The 22,027-nt window shown below is 43.7% G+C and overlaps 1 protein-coding gene across 7 annotated transcripts in view; it reads left to right on the top strand.

The window, feature by feature from the left end:
- LOC110486089 (BAH and coiled-coil domain-containing protein 1) overlaps positions 1 to 22,027 on the top strand; it is a 186,404-nt gene that overhangs the window by 144,120 nt on the left and 20,257 nt on the right. For 5 of the 7 annotated variants that reach the window (XM_036941858.1, XM_036941862.1, XM_036941857.1 and 2 more), the window contains 6 exons: positions 2,298 to 2,418; positions 3,862 to 4,114; positions 12,602 to 12,811; positions 15,335 to 15,508; positions 19,219 to 19,505; positions 21,730 to 21,813. In XM_036941858.1, coding sequence (XP_036797753.1) covers positions 2,298 to 2,418; positions 3,862 to 4,114; positions 12,602 to 12,811; positions 15,335 to 15,508; positions 19,219 to 19,505; positions 21,730 to 21,813 — 1,129 coding nt within the window. The remainder of the gene's footprint in view (positions 1 to 2,297; positions 2,419 to 3,861; positions 4,115 to 12,601; positions 12,812 to 15,334; positions 15,509 to 19,218; positions 19,506 to 21,729; positions 21,814 to 22,027) is intronic. The other 2 variants (XM_036941861.1, XM_036941860.1) reach the window with 2 other exon arrangements.

The raw sequence follows: 22,027 nt of genomic DNA, 5'->3' as shown, positions 1-22,027 counted from the left end.
GGAGAGGGAGATGGAGGGAGGGTGGAGAGAGAGATGGAGGGAGGGTGGAGAGGGAGATGGAAGGATAGATGGAGGGAGGGGGAGATGGAAGGAGGGAGGGGGAGATGGAAGGATGGATGGAAGGGGAGATGGAAGGATGGATGGAGGGAGAGGGAGATGGAGGGGCATGATTGGTCTCCAGTTACAGTAATGTCTCCATGGCTGGTCTCCAGTTACAGTAATGTCTCCATGACTGGTCTCCAGTTACAGTAATGTCTCCATGACTGGTCTCCAGTTACAGTAATCAATCAAATTTATTTTATATAGCCCTTCGTACATCAGCTGATATCTCAAAGTGCTGTACAGAAACCCAGCCTAAAACCCCAAACAGCAAGCAATGCAGGTGAAGAAGCACGGTAATGTCTCCATGACTGGTCTCCAGTTACAGTAATGTCTCCATGGCTGGTCTCCAGTTACAGTAATGTCTCCATGACTGGTCTCCAGTTACAGTTATGTCTCCATGACTGGTCTCCAGTTACAGTAATGTCTCCATGACTGGTCTCCAGTTACAATAATGTCTCCATGACTGGTCTCCAGTTACAGTAATGTCTCCATGACTGGTCTCCAGTTACAGTAATGTCTCCATGACTGGTCTCCAGTTACAGTAATGTCTCCATGACTGGTCTCCAGTTACAGTAATGTCTCCAGTTACTGTAATGTCTCCATGGCCTGCAGCTACAGGAATGTGGGTGTTTTTGAATGAGACACGGTGCAGACAGGGACAGATTGGCCCAATGTTGTGTTACAATGGAGGGCTATGTAAAACCAATTTCCTTTGGTAGAGTTGCTTGGGCACTTTTGTGGTGCTGGCTGTTCTGATTGGACTGTGTGTGTGTGTGTGTGTGTGTGAGTGAGTGAGTTTTTGCCTATGTGTGTGTGTGTGTCTGTATCTGTGTGTTTGTGTGTGTGTGAGTGAGTGTTTGCCTTTGTGTGTGTGTGTCTGTATCTGTGTGTTTGTGTGTGTGTGTGTGTGAGTGTTTGCCTGTGTGTGTGTGTGTCTGTAACTGTGTGTTTGTGTGTGTGTGTGTGTGTGTGTGTGTTTGCCTGTGTGTGTGTGTGTCTGTATCTGTGTGTTTGTGTGTGTGTTTATCTCTGTGAGTGTGTATGCGTGTGTAGATGCGTGTGTGTGTGTGTACAAACTAGGAACTGTGTTTAATTAGTCAGTGTGGGGCTGTGTGCTTCTTCACCCTGCCAGTCCTCTGAGGGAAGGGGATCTGTCACATTGTTTGTCAGTGTGTGAGGGAGGGAAGGGATCGAAGGGGTCCGCCTCTCAGGGACAGCTCACACTTCTGCCACCGCTGCCATTCTCCTGTCAATCACTCACACACACACACACACACACACACACACACACACACACACACACACACACACACACACACACACACACACACACACACACACACACACTTGCTCAGTCATTGTCTCACATTTTAGGGAGCACACACACACAGTCAGTTTGTCACATTTTTACCAGACACATATAACAGACACACATGGACTCAGGCACATGTGCTATTCTAGCCTGTGTGTAATGATGTAATCAGAGGACTTAGCGCAGCATAATAGAGATTTCCCTTTAAACTCTGAAAGGTTTTGAGCCGGCGATCCACAATCCTGATTAAGCCGCTGCTAACTCTCCCAGTCGATGTGACTGATGGCATGGCTAAGACTGTGCACACAGTAGGAGAGGGGAAGTTCATCTTTTGTTTGAGTACTGCCTGGATCGCATCTGTGTGGTCGCCGGGCAGGTTTCCAGGGGGATATTCAAGGGCATTTTCGCTCTGCTTCTAAACCAGCCCTGTGATGTTGCTACTCTGTAGGGGGAGAGGAGCTGCTAGCTGCACTGATATGGAAATGGAAACTGGAGAGCTCTGATATTCAACTGCCAGAACAATAGAAGCCGCATACAAATGCAGAACGTGCCTTCAGACCATTCAGTGATTCCCTGTATCTTTCAAAGCATCTCTCTGTGCTTGTATAGGCCAGGGGGAACTCCCTTGATAAAGCTTTCCTGCTTCTTATCCAGCACTGGCCTCCAACACTCCCAGGTTCGCCCCGTTAGATCCCAATTTTTCAAGCGTGCGGTTTGGGGGTTTGTGAGAACAGGGCTCCGGGGTTTTGTCTTGTTCTGTTCGTCAGCTATAACAACCCACAGAGGTGACTCAACCCCTCCTTTCCCCTCTGGTCTTCCTCTCTTTCATTCCACCGCTCTTCTTCTTCCTCTAATGAATGCTCTCCCGTGTTTTGACTGGCAGGTCGTTAGGGGCGGGACTTGGCCTGTCGCCCGAGGACCTGCTGGGAGGAGGGGGTGGGGACGCCCAGAGGAAGAAGAAGAAGCTGTCCAATCGGGGCTTTGAGCGGCTCGGCGCGGCAGAGGTCAGGGTTCTTTAGTTGTATCTCTTTGTCCTCTATCCCTCCAGAACAGCTACACACTCTGTAGAAAACCCTTATAGTTACTGAACACTTCTCTGAGTCCTCCATACAGTATTCCATAATGGCTACATACCATTACTGCTATGTAGCCTGCTAGCCTTTGTGTTATACCGTATGCTATGTTAGCCACTATGCTAGTTGTTATGTAAATATTGTATGTTGTGTGATCTATGTTTACCCTGATAGCCTATAGGCTAAATGAAAGTGTGAGTGTTTTGTACACACTTTGTTTCTTTTTTTTATTGACACATTTCTAGTCATTAGAACCAGTGGCGGCTGGTGGGAGGAGCTATAGGAGGACGGGCTCATTGTATTGGCTGGAATGGAATACATGGAACAGAGTCAAACATGTGGTTTCCATATGTTTGATGTGTTTGATACCGTTTCATTTATTCCATTCCAGCCATTACAATGAGCCCGTCCTCCTATAGCTCCTCCCACCAGCCGCCACTGGTTCTAATGACTAGAAATGTGTCAATAAAAAAAGAAACAACGTTTGTACTAAACACTCACATTTTAATTTTTAATTTTAAACTCTAAAGAGTCAAATCCCCAGCTCTCCATGTTAATATATTTTTAATTTGTGGATCTTCATCTGTCCTTCTGACTATCTGTGAGCTGAACTGAGCTCTGTCCCTCTGACTGTCTGTGAGCTGAACTGAGCTCTGTCCTTCTGACTATCTGTGAGCTGAGCTGAGCTCTGTCCCTCTGGCTGTCTGTGAGCTGAACTGAGCTCAGCTCTGTCCCTCTGGCTGCCTGTGAGCTGAACTGAGCTCTGTCCCTCTGACTATCTGTGAGCTGAACTGAGCTCTGTCCCTCTGACTATCTGTGAGCTGAACTGAGCTCTGTCCCTCTGACTATCTGTGAGCTGAACTGAGCTCTGTCCCTCTGACTATCTGTGAGCTGAACTGAGCTCTGTCCCTCTGACTATCTGTGAGCTGAACTGAGCTCTGTCCCTCTGACTATCTGTGAGCTGAACTGAGCTCTGTCCCTCTGACTATCTGTGAGCTGAACTGAGCTCTGTCCCTCTGGCTGCCTGTGAGCTGAACTGAGCTCTGTCCCTCTGGCTGCCTGTGAGCTGAACTGAGCTCTGTCCCTCTGGCTGCCTGTGAGCTGAACTGAGCTCTGTCCCTCTGGCTGCCTGTGAGCTGAACTGAGCTCTGTCCCTCTGGCTGCCTGTGAGCTGAACTGAGCTCTGTCCCTCTGGCTGCCTGTGAGCTGAACTGAGCTCTGTCCCTCTGACTATCTGTGAGCTGAACTGAGCTCTGTCACTCTGGCTGCCTGTGTGTGGGAGCTGTGTCCGGAGGTGTAACAGTCTCTCTCTCTTTCTATTTCTCTCTTTCTGTTCTCTCTCCCCCCGTCCTCCTCTGTTGTCTGTTCTCATAGATAAAAGTGCATGGCAGTAGCAGAAAGAGTGTCCTCCACGGTGTCCTCAGCTCTAAGCTGGCCCATCAGCAGCTCAGACAGCACAAGGCCCAGGGCGGGAAGAGGACTGGGATGGGGGCGGGACCACGGGATAAGGAGGAGGCGGCCTCTGCGGCTAGCTCTGCCCCAAAGCACCATGGACATCGAGGCCAGGCCACCTCCAAAGCCGAGTCCAGACGAGTCATCAACGAGTCCGGCGGTCAGAGTGACACAGGTAAGAATCATGGTGATTGATTTCATTTGTAAACTTTGGAGTTTTCTCACAATGTTGTGTTTCAGTTATGTGACAGACAGTGACGTTATTTAGGCATTTGTGTCATATGATGTGGAAAGCACATGGTGGAACCACCTTTTCTGTATTGGGAGAATGAGTACATTCCTTATTCTGCCCTGAACTGAGCACTGTGTTCTGTATGTGTAGGTTACCATAGAGAGAAACACTACCATAGAAACAGTACTATAGAAACACTACCATAGAGACACTACTATAGAAACACTACTATAGAAACACTACTATAGAGAGAAACACTACCATAGAAACACTACCATAGAGAGAAACACTACCATAGAAACACTACTATAGAGAGAAACACTACCATAGAGAGAAACACTACCATAGAAACACTACTATAGAGAGAAACACTACCATACAGAGAAACACTACCATAGAAACACTACCATAGAGAGAAACACTACCATAGAAACACTACCATAGAGAGAAACACTACCATAGAAACACTACCATAGAAACACTACCATAGAAACACTACTATAGAGAGAAACACTATCATAGAGAGAAACACTACCATAGAAACACTACCATAGAGAGAAACACTACCATAGAAACACTACCATAGAGAGAAACACTACCATAGAAACACTACCATAGAGAGAAACACTACCATAGAGAGAAACACTACCATAGAGAGAAACACTACCATAGAAACACTACCATAGAGACACTACCATAGAGAGAAACACTACCATAGAAACACTACCATAGAGAGAAACACTACCATAGAAACACTACCATAGAGAGAAACACTACCATAGAAACACTACCATAGAGAGAAACACTACCATAGAAACACTACTATAGAGAGAAACACTACCATAGAAACACTACTATAGAGAGAAACACTACCATAGAAACACTACTATAGAGAGAAACACTACCATAGAAACACTACTATAGAGAGAAACACTACCATAGAAACACTACCATAGAGAGAAACACTACCATAGAAACACTACCATAGAGAGAAACACTACCATAGAAACACTACCATAGAGAGAAACACTACCATAGAAACACTACCATAGAGAGAAACACTACCATAGAAACACTACCATAGAAACACTACCATAGAAACACTACCATAGAGAGAAACACTACCATAGAAACACTACCATAGAAACACTACCATAGAGAGAAACACTACCATAGAGAGAAACACTACCATAGAAACACTACCATAGAGAGAAACACTACCATAGAAACACTACCATAGAGAGAAACACTACCATACAGAGAAACACTACCATAGAAACACTACCATAGAGAGAAACACTACCATAGAGAGAAACACTACCATAGAGACACTACCATAGAGAGAAACACTACCATAGAGAGAAACACTACCATAGAGACACTACCATAGAGAGAAACACTACCATAGAAACACTACCATAGAGAGAAACACTACCATAGAAACACTACCATAGAGAGAAACACTACCATAGAAACACTACCATAGAGAGAAACACTACCATAGAAACACTACCATAGAGAGAAACACTACCATAGAAACACTACCATAGAAACACTACCATAGAAACACTACCACAGAAACACTGCCATAGAAACACTACCACAGAAACACTGCCATAGAAACACTACCATAGAAACACTACCATAGAAACACTACCACAGAAACACTGCCATAGAAACACTACCATAGAAACACTACCATAGAAACACTACCATAGAAACATTACCATAGAAACACTACCATAGAAACACTACCATAGAAACACTACCATAGAAACACTACCATAGAAACATTACCATAGAAACACTACCATAGAAACACTACCATAGAAACACTACCATAGAGAGAAACACTACCATAGAAACTCTACCATAGAAACATTACCATAGAAACACTACCATAGAAACACTACCATAGAAACACTACCATAGAGAGAAACACTACTATAGAGAGAAATACTACCATAGAAACACTACCATAGAAACACTACCATAGAGAGAAGCACTACTATAGAGAGAAACACTACCATAGAGAGAAACACTACCATAGAAACACTACTATAGAAACACTACCATAGAAACACTACTGTAGAAACACTACCATAGAGAGAAACACTACCATAGAAACACTACCATAGAAACACTACCATAGAGAGAAACACTACCATAGAAACACTACTATAGAAACACTACTATAGAAACACTACCATAGAGAGAAACACTACTATAGAAACACTACCATAGAGAGAAACACTACCATAGAAACACTACCATAGAAACACTACCATAGAGAGAAACACTACCATAGAGAGAAACACTACCATAGAGAGAAACACTACCATAGAGAGAAACACTACCATAGAGAGAAACACTACTGTAGAGAGAAACACTACCATAGAAACACTACCATAGATAGAAACACTACCATAGAAACACTACCATAGATAGAAACACTACCACAGAAACACTACCATAGAAACACTACCATAGAGAGAAACACTACCATAGAGAGAAACACTACCATAGAAACACTACCATAGAAACACTACCATAGAGAGAAACACTACTATAGAAACACTACCATAGAGAGAAACACTACCATAGAAACACTACCATAGAGAGAAACACTACTATAGAAACACTACCATAGAGAGAAACACTACCATAGAAACACTACCATAGAGAGAAACACTACCATAGAAACACTACCATAGAGAGAAACACTACTATAGAAACACTACCATAGAGAGAAACACTACCATAGAAACACTACCATAGAGAGAAACACTACCATAGAAACACTACCATAGAGAGAAACACTACTATAGAAACACTACCATAGAGAGAAACACTACTATAGAAACACTACCATAGAGAGAAACACTACCATAGAGAGAAACACTACCATAGAGAGAAACACTACCATAGAGAGAAACACTACCATAGAGAGAAACACTACCATAGAGACACTACCATAGAAACACTACCATAGAGAGAAGCACTACTATAGAGAGAAACACTACCATAGAGAGAAACACTACCATAGAAACACTACCATAGAGAGAAACACTACCATAGAAACACTACCATAGAAACACTACCATAGAGAGAAACACTACCATAGAGAGAAACACTACTATAGAGAGAAATACTACCATAGAAACACTACCATAGAAACACTACCATAGAGAGAAGCACTACTATAGAGAGAAACACTACCATAGAAACACTACCATAGAGAGAAACACTACCATAGAAACACTACCATAGAAACACTACCATAGAGAGAAACACTACCATAGAGAGAAACACTACCATAGAGAGAAACACTACCATAGAGAGAAACACTACCATAGAAACACTGCTATAGAGAGAAATACTACTATAGAAACACGACTATAGAAACACTGCCATAGAAACACTACCATAGAAACACTACCATAGAAACACTACCATAGAAACACTACCATAGAGAGAAACACTACCATAGAGAGAAACACTACTATAGAGAGAAATACTACCATAGAAACACTACCATAGAAACACTACCATAGAGAGAAGCACTACTATAGAGAGAAACACTACCATAGAGAGAAAATCTACCATAGAAACACTACTATAGAGAGAAACACTACCATAGAGAGAAAATCTACCATAGAAACACTACTATAGAAACACTACCATAGAAACACTACTATAGAAACACTACCATAGAGAGAAACACTACCATAGAAACACTACCATAGAGAGAAACACTACCATAGAAACACTACCATAGAGAGAAACACTACCATAGAAACACTACTATAGAAACACTACTATAGAAACACTACCATAGAGAGAAACACTACCATAGAAACATTACCATAGAGAGAAACACTACCATAGAAACACTACTATAGAAACACTACCATAGAGAGAAACACTACTATAGAAACACTACTATAGAGAGAAACACTACCATAGAAACACTACCATAGAAACACTACCATAGAGAGAAACACTACCATAGAAACACTACCATAGAGAGAAACACTACCATAGAGAGAAACACTACCATAGAGAGAAACACTACCATAGAGAGAAACACTACTGTAGAGAGAAACACTACCATAGAAACACTACCATAGAAACACTACCATAGAAACACTACCATAGAGAGAAACACTACCATAGAAACACTACCATAGAAACACTACCATAGAGAGAAACACTACCATAGAGAGAAACACTACCATAGAGAGAAACACTACCATAGAGAGAAACACTACTGTAGAGAGAAACACTACCATAGAAACACTACCATAGATAGAAACACTACCATAGAAACACTACCATAGATAGAAACACTACCACAGAAACACTACCATAGAAACACTACCATAGAAACACTACCATAGAGAGAAACACTACCATAGAAACACTACCATAGAAACACTACCATAGAGAGAAACACTACTATAGAAACACTACCATAGATAGAAACACTACCACAGAAACACTACCATAGAAACACTACCATAGAAACACTACCATAGAGAGAAACACTACCATAGAGAGAAACACTACCATAGAAACACTACCATAGAAACACTACCATAGAGAGAAACACTACCATAGAAACACTACCATAGAAACACTACTATAGAAACACTACCATAGAGAGAAACACTACCATAGAAACACTACCATAGAAACACTACCACAGAGAGAAACACTACCATAGAAACATTACCATAGAGAGAAACACTACCATAGAAACACTACTATACTATAGAAACACTACCATAGAAACACTACCATAGAAACACTACCACAGAGAGAAACACTACCATAGAAACACTACCATAGAGAGAAACACTACCATAGAAACACTACTATAGAAACACTACCATAGAAACACTACCATAGAAACACTACCACAGAAACACTACCATAGAAACACTACCATAGAAACATTACCATAGAGAGAAACACTACCATAGAAACACTACCAGAGAAACACTACCATAGAGAAAAACACTACCATAGAAACACTACCATAGAAGCACTACTATAGAAACACTACTATAGAAACACTACCATAGAAACACTACCATAGAGAGAAACACTACCATAGAAACACTACCATAGAAACACTACTATAGAAACACTACCATAGAGAGAAACACTACTATAGAAACATTACCATAGAGAGAAACACTACCATAGAAACACTACCATAGAAACACTACCACAGAGAGAAACACTACCATAGAAACATTACCATAGAAACACTACTATAGAAACACTACCATAGAAACACTACCATAGAGAGAAACACTACTGTAGAGAGAAACACTACCATAGAAACATTACCATAGAAACACTACTATAGAAACACTACCATAGAAACACTACCATAGAGAGAAACACTACTGTAGAGAGAAACACTACCATAGAAACACTACTATAGAAACACTACCATAGAAACACTACCATAGAAACTCTACCATAGAAACACTACCATAGAAACACTACCATAGAAACACTACCATAGAAACACTACCATAGAAACACTACCATAGAAACACTACCATAGAAACTCTACCATAGAAACACTACCATAGAAACTCTACCATAGAAACACTACCATAGAGAGAAACACTACCATAGATAGAAACACTACCATAGAAACTCTACCATAGAAACACTGCCATAGAATCACTACTATAGAAACACTACCATAGAGAGAAACACTACCATAGAAACACTACTATAGAAGCACTACCATAGAAACACTACTATAGAAACACTACCATAGAGAGAAACACTACCATAGAAACACTACCATAGAAACACTACCATAGAAACACTGCCATAGAAACACTACCATAGAGAGAAACACTACCATAGAAACACTACCACAGAGAGAAACACTACCATAGAAACACTACCATAGAGAGAAACACTGCCAATAGAAACACTACCATAGAGAGAAACACTACCATAGAAACACTACCATAGAGAGAAACACTGCCATAGAAACACTACCATAGAAACACTACCATAGAAACACTGCCATAGAAACACTACTATAGAAACACTACCACAGAAACACTACTATAGAGAGAAACACTACCATAGAGAGAAACACTACCATAGAAACACTACCACAGAGAGAAACACTACCATAGAAACACTGCCATAGAAACACTACCATAGAGAGAAACACTACCTTAGAAACACTACCACAGAGAGAAACACTACCATAGAAACACTACCATAGAGAGAAACACTGCCATATAAACACTACCATAGAGAGAAACACTACCATAGAAACACTACCATAGAGAGAAACACTACCATAGAAACACTACCATAGAAACACTACCATAGAAACACTGCCATAGAAACACTACTATAGAAACACTACCACAGAAACACTACCATAGAAACACTACCACAGAAACACTACCATAGAAACACTACCATAGAAACACTACCATAGAAACACTACTATAGAAACACTACCATAGAAACACTACCATAGAGAGAAACACTACTGTAGAGAGAAACACTACCATAGAAACACTACCATAGAAACACTACCACAGAGAGAAACACTACCATAGAAACACTACTATAGAGAGAAACACTACTGTAGAGAGAAACACTACCATAGAAACACTACCATAGAAACACTGCCATAGAAACACTACCATAGAGAGAAACACTACCATAGAAACACTACCATAGAGAGAAACACTACCATAGAAACACTACCATAGAGAGAAACACTGCCATAGAAACACTACCATAGAAACACTACCATAGAAACACTGCCATAGAAACACTACTATAGAAACACTACCACAGAAACACTACTATAGAGAGAAACACTACCATAGAGAGAAACACTACCATAGAAACACTACCACAGAGAGAAACACTACCATAGAAACACTGCCATAGAAACACTACCATAGAGAGAAACACTACCTTAGAAACACTACCACAGAGAGAAACACTACCATAGAAACACTACCATAGAGAGAAACACTGCCATATAAACACTACCATAGAGAGAAACACTACCATAGAAACACTACCATAGAGAGAAACACTACCATAGAAACACTACCATAGAAACACTACCATAGAAACACTGCCATAGAAACACTACTATAGAAACACTACCACAGAAACACTACCATAGAAACACTGCCATAGAAACACTACTATAGAAACACTACCATAGAAACACTACCATAGAGAGAAACACTACCATAGAGAGAAACACTACCATAGAAACACTACCATAGAGAGAAACACTACCATAGAAACACTACTATAGAAACACTACCATAGAGAGAAACACTACCATAGAGAGAAACACTACCATAGAAACACTACCACAGAAACACTACCATAGAAACACTACCACAGAAACACTGCCATAGAAACACTACCATAGAAACACTACCACAGAAACACTACCATAGAAACACTGCCATAGAAACACTACTATAGAAACACTACCATAGAAACACTACCATAGAGAGAAACACTACTGTAGAGAGAAACACTACCATAGAAACACTGCCATAGAAACACTACCATAGAGAGAAACACTACCATAGAAACACTACCACAGAGAGAAACACTACCATAGAAACACTACTATAGAGAGAAACACTACTGTAGAGAGAAACACTACCATAGAAACACTACCATAGAAACACTGCCATAGAAACACTACCATAGAGAGAAACACTACCATAGAAACACTACCATAGAGAGAAACACTACTGTAGAGAGAAACACTACCATAGAAACACTACCATAGAAACACTACCATAGAGACACTACCATAGAGAGAAACACTACCATAGAAACACTACCATAGAGAGAAACACTACCATAGAGAGAAACACTACCATAGAAACACTACCATAGAGACACTACCATAGAGAGAAACACTACCATAGAAACACTACTATAGAAACACTACCATAGAGAGAAACACTACCATAGAAACACTACCATAGAAACACTACCATAGAGAGAAACACTACCATAGAAACACTACTATAGAAACACTACCATAGAGAGAAACACTACCATAGAAACACTACCATAGAGAGAAATACTACCATAGAAACACTACCATAGAAACACTACTATACCATAGAAACACTACTATACTATAGAAACACTACCATAGAGAGAAACACTACCATAGAAACACTACCATAGAGAGAAACACTGCCATAGCCCACCTACAATATGAATAATACAATATGTCTGCCCTGTAGTTAAGTTATTAGACCTACATTGTCCATTGTAGTGTTGTAATTCTATTTCTATGTTGTGTACCGATCTGAGTCACGGCACCAATGCAACTGGCAATGCTATACTCTTACTCTGTGTGTGCTCTCTCTCTCTCAGCAGCCAGTGCAGACAGCGGCGGCCAGGAGGGCTGGACGGGGACCCCGCTGATGATGCGTGGGGGCAGGAGGAAAGGGATGGGGGGAGCTCTCGGGGTCCAGGGGTCCGCACGGCTGCAGCAGCCCAGGGCCAGGGTCCTCCGAGCCAGGAGTCAGGAAGCCATGGAGGGGGGAGAGACCTCCCCTACAGAGAGTGAATCCTCCAACCAGGGTGAGTGGGCTGAGGTGACTGGGTGGAGGGGGAGGGGGAAGAGGGGGACAGGGACAGATACTGTTAGATGAGTGGGACAGGGGGACAGGGTGGCTCTCTTCTCCAGCCAGGTCAGGTACTCAGTACACTGTACCCTTCACTCAGCATACTGTACCCTTCACTCAGCACACTGTACCCTTCACTCAGCACACTGTACCCTTCACTCAGCACACTGTACCCTTCACTCAGTACACTGTACCCTCCACTCAGCACACTGTACCCTTCACTCAGCACACTGTACCCTTCACTCAGTACACTGTACCCTTCACTCAGCACACTGTACCCTCCACTCAGCACACTGTACCCTCCACTCAGCACACTTTACCCTCCACTCAGCACACTGTACCCTCCACTCAGTACACTGTACCCTCCACTCAGCACACAGTACCCTCCACTCAGTACACTGTACCCTCCACTCAGCACACAGTACCCTCCACTCAGCACACTGTACCCTCCACTCAGCACACTGTACCCTTCACTCAGCACACTGTACCCTCCACGCAGCACACTGTACCCTTCACACAGTACCCTTCACTCAGCACACAGTACCCTTCACTCAGCACACTGTACCCTTCACACAGTACCCTTCACTCAGCACACTGTACCCTTCACACAGTACCCTTCACTCAGCACACTGTACCCTTCACACAGTACCCTTCACTCAGCACACTGTACCCTTCACTCAGCACACAGTACCCTTCACTCAGCACACTGTACCCTTCACTCAGCACACTGTACCCTCCACTCAGCACACTGTACCCTCCACTCAGCACACTGTACCCTCCACTCAGCACACTGTACCCTCCACCCTCCACTCAGCACACTGTACCCTCCACCCTCCACTCAGCACACTGTACCCTTCACTCAGCACACTGCACCCTTCACTCAGTACACTGTACCCTTCACTCAGCACACTATACCCTTCACTCAGCACACTGCACCCTCCACTCAGCACACTGTACCCTCCACTCAGCACACTGTACCCTCCACTCAGTACACTGTACCCTCCACTCAGCACACTGTACCCTTCACGCAGCACTCAGCACACTGTACCCTCCACTCAGCACACAGTACCCTCCACTCAGCACACTGTACCCTTCACTCAGCACACTGTACCCTCCACTCAGCACACTGTACCCTCCACTCAGCACACTGTACCCTCCGCTCAGCACACTGTACCCTCCACTCAGCACACTGTACCCTCCACTCAGCACACTGTACCCTTCACTCAGTACACTGTACCCTTCACTCAGCACACTGTACCCTCCACTCAGCACACTGTACCCTCCACTCAGCACACTGTACCCTCCACTCAGCACACTGTACCCTCCACTCAGCACACTGTACCCTCCACGCAGCACACTGTACCCTTCACACAGTACCCTTCACTCAGCACACTGTACCCTCCACTCAGCACACTGTACCCTCCACTCAGCACACTGTACCCTCCACCCTCCACTCAGCACACTGTACCCTCCACCCTCCACTCAGCACACTGTACCCTTCACTCAGCACACTGTACCCTTCACTCAGCACACTGTACCCTTCACACAGTACCCTTCACTCAGCACACTGTACCCTTCACTCAGCACACTGTACCCTTCACACAGTACCCTTCACTCAGCACACTGTACCCTTCACTCAGCACACTGTACCCTTCACTCAGCACACTGTACCCTTCACTAGGTGTGGAAGGCACCTCTGACCTGTCATCAAGCTTGTAAACAACCTTCTTCATTAGTCAACTCCTTCTATAGAGCACAGGATGCATTTACAATCATATCACATTGTCCCATGCACTCTATACACAAGTTAGGGAATAAAACACACACACACATGCAGAAGGCTGCCACTCGAGCCCTCGTGTGAGTTTAGTTCATTTGTTAATTCATCTGAAAGTGATCCCTGTCAGTGTTCAGAGGGGAGTGAGAACGTGTTGATGAACGCCTCGTAAATGACAAGTGGGGTCGGCAGCGCGCGGACACCCGACACCTCTGCTAGTGTGTGTGTGTGTGTGTGTGTGTGTGTAAGAAGCTAGGCCACAGCTGCCTGTGAGAGGATCTGACAGGCCATGGAGACAAGCAGGCTGGACCACAGAGCAGTTACAGGCTACAGAGACACACACACACCACGTGCACTCATCACAAGAGCACACACACGTACACGCAAGCGAGCCAGCATATGCATTTAAACCCACACACACACAATCAGTCAGAGCTCAGTACTCCAGACACACTTCAGGTCCCAGCCCCAGAGAACAACATTCAGAAGCTCCTGGTATCTCATCATTATGAATGGTTATTTGTTTTCCTCCACGAAGACAACAAGATAATGAGGTAATTGCTAAATGTTAGAATGTAGAAAACACGTTTTGGGGAAATACAAGCATCTAAATGCTTTCTAATGATAAGCACAGGAAGTCTGTTAGAGGAAGTGGATAGGCTGGATTTAGACACAATACGATGTATGTTGTTCTCTCTTTAGAAGACGAAGAAGAGGAAGGAAGTTATGACAGTGACGAAGGACAAGACCTCAAAGCACAACCCTCCCGAGACGTCTCTTCATGCTCCACTGTGACTGGTCCATCTCCCTCGTCTGTCGTCAAGCTGGAGGCCAATCAGAAAGCCCGGAACAAAAAAGAGAGGCAGGAGCTTTACGGTAAGAAGACAGGCCTGGTGTGTGTGTGTGTGTGTGTGTGTGTGTGTGTGTGTGTGTGTGTGTGTGTGTGTGTGTGTGTGTGTGTGTGTGACGCTACTTAATTTCTGTCACCAAAATTAAGAATCTCAATAACATTGGTCAGCTTTGACATGTTTACAATGTTTACTAAATATTTGTCATACACAAGTACTGATGCTCACAAGGTGTACATGGTACTATAAACATCTATATCCCCTAAAATATATAAATATTATAATTATAATCATCTCCAGGAAGGGCATCTGTTTTGTTTTAGTCTGTGGGGTCGTTACTGGTCTAAAATCTTCTGTAATTCCTGATTGAGAGAAAAGAGAAAGGAACACTGGTTCAGGACTGATAGTATACACTGTCTGTTATTCAGTACCACATCAATGTTTAGTTCCTACCTTACCAATTCAGAGAGCACATTGACTCCCCTATCACTGACTGTCTACACTCGTACCTGTCTACCACTGCCCCTCTACACTCATACCTGTCTACCACTGCCCCTCTACACTGATACCTGTCTACCACTGCCCCTCTACACTCATACCTGTCTACCACTGCCCCTCTACACTCGTACCTGTCTAACACTGCCCCTCTACACTCATATCTGTCTATCACTGCCCCTCTACACTCATACCTGTCTACCACTGCCCCTCTACACTCATACCTGTCTACCACTGCCCCTCTACACTCGTACCTGTCTACCACTGCCCCTCTACACTCATACCTGTCTACCACTGCCCCTCTACACTGATACCTGTCTACCACTGCCCCTCTACACTCATACCTGTCTACCACTGCCCCTCTACACTCGTACCTGTCTACCACTGCCCCTCAACACTCATACCTGTCTACCACTGCCCCTCTACACTGATACCTGTCTACCACTGCCCCTCTACACTCATACCTGTCTACCACTGCCCCTCTACACTCATACCTGTCTACCACTGCCCCTCTACACTGATACCTGTCTACCACTGCCCCTCTACACTGATACCTGTCTACCACTGCCCCTCTACACTCATACCTGTCTACCACTGCCCCTCTACACTCATACCTGTCTACCACTGCCCCTCTACACTGATACCTGTCTACCACTGCCCCTCTACACTCATACCTGTCTACCACTGCCCCTCTACACTCGTACCTGTCTACCACTGCCCCTCTACACTCATACCTGTCTACCACTGCCCCTCTACACTCATACCTGTCTACCACTGCCCCTCTACACTCATACCTGGTTACCACTGCCCCTCCACACTCGTACCTGTCTACCACTGCCCCTCTACACTCATACCTGTCTACCACTGCCCCTCTACACTCATACCTGGTTACCACTGCCCCTCTACACTCATACCTGTCTACCACTGCCCCTCTACACTCATACCTGTCTACCACTGCCCCTCTACACTCATACCTGTCTACCACTGCCCCTCTACACTCATACCTGTCTACCACTGCCCCTCTACACTCATACCTGTCTACCACTGCCCCTCTACACTCATACCTGGTTACCACTGCCCCTCTACACTCGTACCTGTCTACCACTGCCCCTCTACACTCATATCTGTCTACCACTGCCCCTCTACACTCATATCTGTCTACCACTGCCCCTCTACACTCATACCTGTCTACCACTGCCCCTCTACACTAATATCTGTCTACCACTGCCCCTCTACACTCATACCTGTCTACCACTGACCCTCAACACTCGTACCTGCCTACCACTGCAACTCTACACTCATACCTGTCTACCAATGCCCCTCTACACTGATACCTGTCTACCACTGCCCCTCTACACTCATACCTGTCTACCACTGCCCCTCTACACTCATACCTGTCTACCACTGCCCCTCTACACTCATACCTGTCTACCACTGCCCCTCTACACTGATACCGGTCTTTTCTTCCTGGCACTGATTTTACAGATTGTGGCTTTTTTGAGGAACTTGCAAAGACTGTACAGTGGGGCAAAAAAAGTATTTAGTCAGCCACCAATTGTGCACGTTCTCCCACTTAAAAAGATGAGAGAGGCCCGTAATTTTCATCATAGGTACACTTCAACTATGACAGACAAAATGAGAAAAAAAATCCAGAAAATCACATTGCAGGATTTTTAATGAATTTATTTGCAAATTATGGTGAAAAATAAGTATTTGGTCAATAACAAAAATGCATCTCAATACTTTGTTATATACCCTTTGTTGGCAATGACAGAGGTCAAACGTTTTCTGTAAGTCTTCACAAGGTTTTCACACACTGTTGCTGGTATTTTGGCCCATTCCTCCATGCAGATCTCCTCTAGAGCAGTGATGTTTTGGGGCTGTTGCTGGGCAACACGGACTTTCAACTCCCTCCAAAGATTTTCTATAGGGTTGAGATCTGGAGACTGGCTAGGCCACTCCAGGACCTTGAAATGCTTCTTACGAAGCCACTCCTTCGTTGCCCGGGCGGTGTGTTTGGGATCATTGTCATGCTGAAAGACTCAGCCACGTTTCATCTTCAATGCCCTTGCTGATGGAAGGAGGTTTTCACTCAAAATCTCACGATACATGGCCCCATTCATTCTTTCCTTTACACGGATCAGTCGTCCTGGTCCCTTTGCAGAAAAACAGCCCCAAAGCATGATGTTTCCACCCCCATGCTTCACAGTAGGTATGGTGTTCTTTGGATGCAACTCAGCATTCTTTGTCCTCCAAACACGACGAGTTGAGTTTTTTCCAAAAAGTTATATTTTGGTTTCATATGACCATATGACATTCTCTTCTTCTGGATCATCCAAATGCTGTCTAGCAAACTTCAGACGGTCCTGGACATGTACTGGCTTAAGCAGGGGGACACGTCTGGCACTGCAGGATTTGAGTCCCTGGCGGCGTAGTGTGTTGCTGATGGTAGGCTTTGTTACTTTGGTCCCAGCTCTCTGCAGGTTATTCACTAGGTCCCCCCGTGTGGTTCTGGGATTTTTGCTCACCGTTCTTGTGATCATTTTGACCCCACGGGGTGAGATCTTGCGTGGAGCCCCAGATCGAGGGAGATTATCAGTGGTCTTGTATGTCTTCCATTTCCTAATAATTGCTCCCACAGTTGATTTCTTCAAACCAAGCTGCTTACCTATTGCAGATTCAGTCTTCCCAGCCTGGTGCAGGTCTACAATTGTGTTTCTGGTGTCCTTTGACAGCTCGTTGGTCTTGGCCATAGAGTTTGGAGTGTGACTGTTTGAGGTTGTGGACATGTGTCTTTTATACTGATAACAAGTTCAAACAGGTGCCACTAATAGAGGTAACGAGTGGAAAACAGAGGAGCCTCTTAAAGAAGAAGCTACAGATCTGTGAGAGCCATAAATATTGCTTGTTTGTAGGTGACCAAATACTTATTTTCCACCATAATTTGCAAATAAATTCATAAAAAATCCTACAATGTGATTTTCTGGATTTTTTTTCTCATTTTGTCTGTTATAGTTGAAGTGTACCTATGATGAAAATTACAGGCCTCTCTCATCTTTTTAAGTGGGAGAACTTGCACAATTGGTGGCTGACTAAATACTTTTTTGCCCCACTGTATCTGAGGTTATTTTACCTTTAGTTTAATGCACTAATTGGATTGTAAGTCACACTGAATGAGAATGCTAAATGACTAAAATACTAAATGCAGTATTACTAAATATAATTCTCGATTGAACCATGCAGGTTCCCAGAGTTTGTCCGGGGCAGAGGGAGAGGTGAAGGTGAGGAAGAGGGCCCCCTGTAGGCTTGGCATGGTCACTGCAGCCAATAAGCACCCAGAGTATCAGGACCAGTCAGAGGGGATGAGGAGGGCTGGTGGACCCAGGTCCCAGGAGCCTCGCCGGGAGAGCCTAGGGACCCGGGGCAGCCTCTACCGGAGGACCATGGGGCCGGTCACCTTCCCCACCACCAGTGAGAGGCTGAAGAGGGCCACACGCAAGAGCACCATGCTGAGGGGACCCATTAACAAGGTTAGTATTAAGGACGTCACCCTGCTCTCTTGGCGAGTACCGCTTCCTCCTGTTTCAGCTCATACACCTGACCGCCCTCCTAAAGAGTCTTACCCAGTCGCTCCACCGAAAAGCTAGCTATTCACAGGGTATGTCGTAGAGATCAGGATTATTCAGTCATTGATATGCACCTGAGTGGTTTGTATGTGATGTATGGAATCGATCCAGGTGAAGGTTCCCCTAGGTACAGTGGTGGAAAAACTCCTTCATAGAAAATGACTCAAGTAAAAGTGAAAGTCACCCAGTAGAATACTACTTGAGTAAAAGTGAAAGTCACCCAGTAGAATACTACTTGAGTAAAAGTGAAAGTCACCCAGTAGAATACTACTCCAGTAAAGGTGAAAGTCACCCAGTAGAATACTACTCCAGTAAAAGTGAAAGTCACCCAGTAGAATACTACTCCAGTAAAAGTGAAAGTCACCCAGTAGAATACTACTTGAGTAAAAGTGAAAGTCACCCAGTAGAATACTACTCCAGTAAAAGTGAAAGTCACCCAGTAGAATACTACTTGAGTAAAAGTGAAAGTCACCCAGTAGAATACTACTTGAGTAAAAGTGAAAGTCACCCAGTAGAATACTACTCCAGTAAAAGTGAAAGTCACCCAGTAGAATACTACTTGAGTAAAAGTGAAAGTCACCCAGTAGAATACTACTTGAGTAAAAGTGAAAGTCACCCAGTAGAATACTACTTGAGTAAAAGTGAAAGTCACCCAGTAGAATACTACTCCAGTAAAAGTGAAAGTCACCCAGTAGAATACTACTCCAGTAAAAGTGAAAGTCACCCAGTAGAATCCTACTCCAGTAAAAGTGAAAGTCACCCAGTAGAATACTACTTGAGTAAAAGTGAAAGTCACCCAGTAGAATACTACTCCAGTAAAAGTGAAAGTCACCCAGTAGAATACTACTTGAGTAAAAGTGAAAGTCACCCAGTAGAATCCTACTCCAGTAAAAGTCAAAAGTATTTGGTTTTAAATGTACTTGAGTATCAGAAGTAAATGGAATTGCTAATATATATATTTAAGTATCAAAAGAAAAAGTCTAAATCTGTTACATGACAAAATCGTTCTAAATTCCTAATATTAAGAAAATCATACGGCACAATCAGAGTACACAATTGCAGCAGTTTTCTGTTGGGTGCCCTGACAAAGATATGCTGGCCTAGACCATGCCCGTCAAAAAACAAGAACTATTTCAACTGGAAAAACGACTAAAAAGGACAGTCATTTAGGAAGGATAGCCAGGGGCACACCCCAATACTCAGACATCATTTACAAACTAAGCATGTGTGTTTAGTGAGTCCACCAGATCAGAGGCAGTAGGGATGACCAGGGATGTTCTCTTCATTAAGTGTGTGAATTGGACCATTTTCCCGTCCTGCTAATAAACATTCTAAATGCTACTAGTTGTGTTGGGTGTCAGGGAAAATGTATGGAGTAAAAAATACATCATTTTCTTTAGGAATGTAGTGAAGTAAAAGTAAAAGTTGTCAAAAATATAAATAGTAAAGTACAGATACCCCAAAAAACGACTTAAGTACTTTACACCACTGCCTAGGTACAGATCGAGTAACAGCTTCCCTTATCCAAATCCTACCCTTAACCATTAGTGGAGGAAAATGCTAAACTGAACCAAGTTACAATGACACAACTTCAACCTCTTAGAACATGTGAAGTTAACCAAGAGTGTGATACAATCTTAGAAAAAAGGGTTCCAAAAGGGTTCTTCGGCTGTCCCCATAGAAGAACCCTCTGGGGTTCCATGTAGAACGCTCTGTGGCATGGGTTCAACAGAGAACCCAAAATGTTTCTACCTCGAACCAAAAGGGTTCTATCTGGAACCAAAAAGGGTTCTTCAAATGGTTCTCCTATGGGGACAGCCAAAAAAACCTTTTAGGTTCTAGATAGACCTTTTTTCTAAAAGTGAATATATTGAAAGATTTAGAATTTAGACAATTACGCAACTTCAGTCTGTATCTCGATCTCTCACATAACCATGACAACCTGACGCCTTTCTCTCCTCACACTGGGATGATTCATACTGTAGCACTAACTAGCCATGCAGAGATCCACACACACACACAAGCACACACATGCTCACACGCACACACACACACACACACACACACACACACTCGCACACTCATTTACTCACTCACTCACACCTCTCTTCCTGGTCACATGTCACAGAGGAGAAGTTGCTGGTCAGGCGATGTCCAATCACCTCAGAGTGACGACAACACTGTCAGGGGGAGGAGGATCCGAAACAAACAGGTAATCAGAATCACTCAATCGGCCCTCATTGCTCACCTCTAACCTTTAATTTGTCTGATCTGATTTGCCATTGGTAGGTCCTACATTCGTAGTAGACGGCTCACTATGTATGTACCGGTATGTCATTTAGCATCTGACAGTCTGGAATTCAAAGTGCTATGCTCTATCACCATGGATATAGTACCAGGCCACATCCCACTCCCTCCCTGCTGAG

The sequence above is a fragment of the Oncorhynchus mykiss genome, chromosome 13, assembly GCF_013265735.2.
Source record: "Oncorhynchus mykiss isolate Arlee chromosome 13, USDA_OmykA_1.1, whole genome shotgun sequence".
In the NCBI taxonomy this organism is placed as follows: Eukaryota; Metazoa; Chordata; class Actinopteri; order Salmoniformes; family Salmonidae; genus Oncorhynchus; species Oncorhynchus mykiss.
The sequence above is the reverse complement of the archived record's forward strand: the minus strand, read 5'-3'. Positions and strand labels throughout refer to the sequence as shown.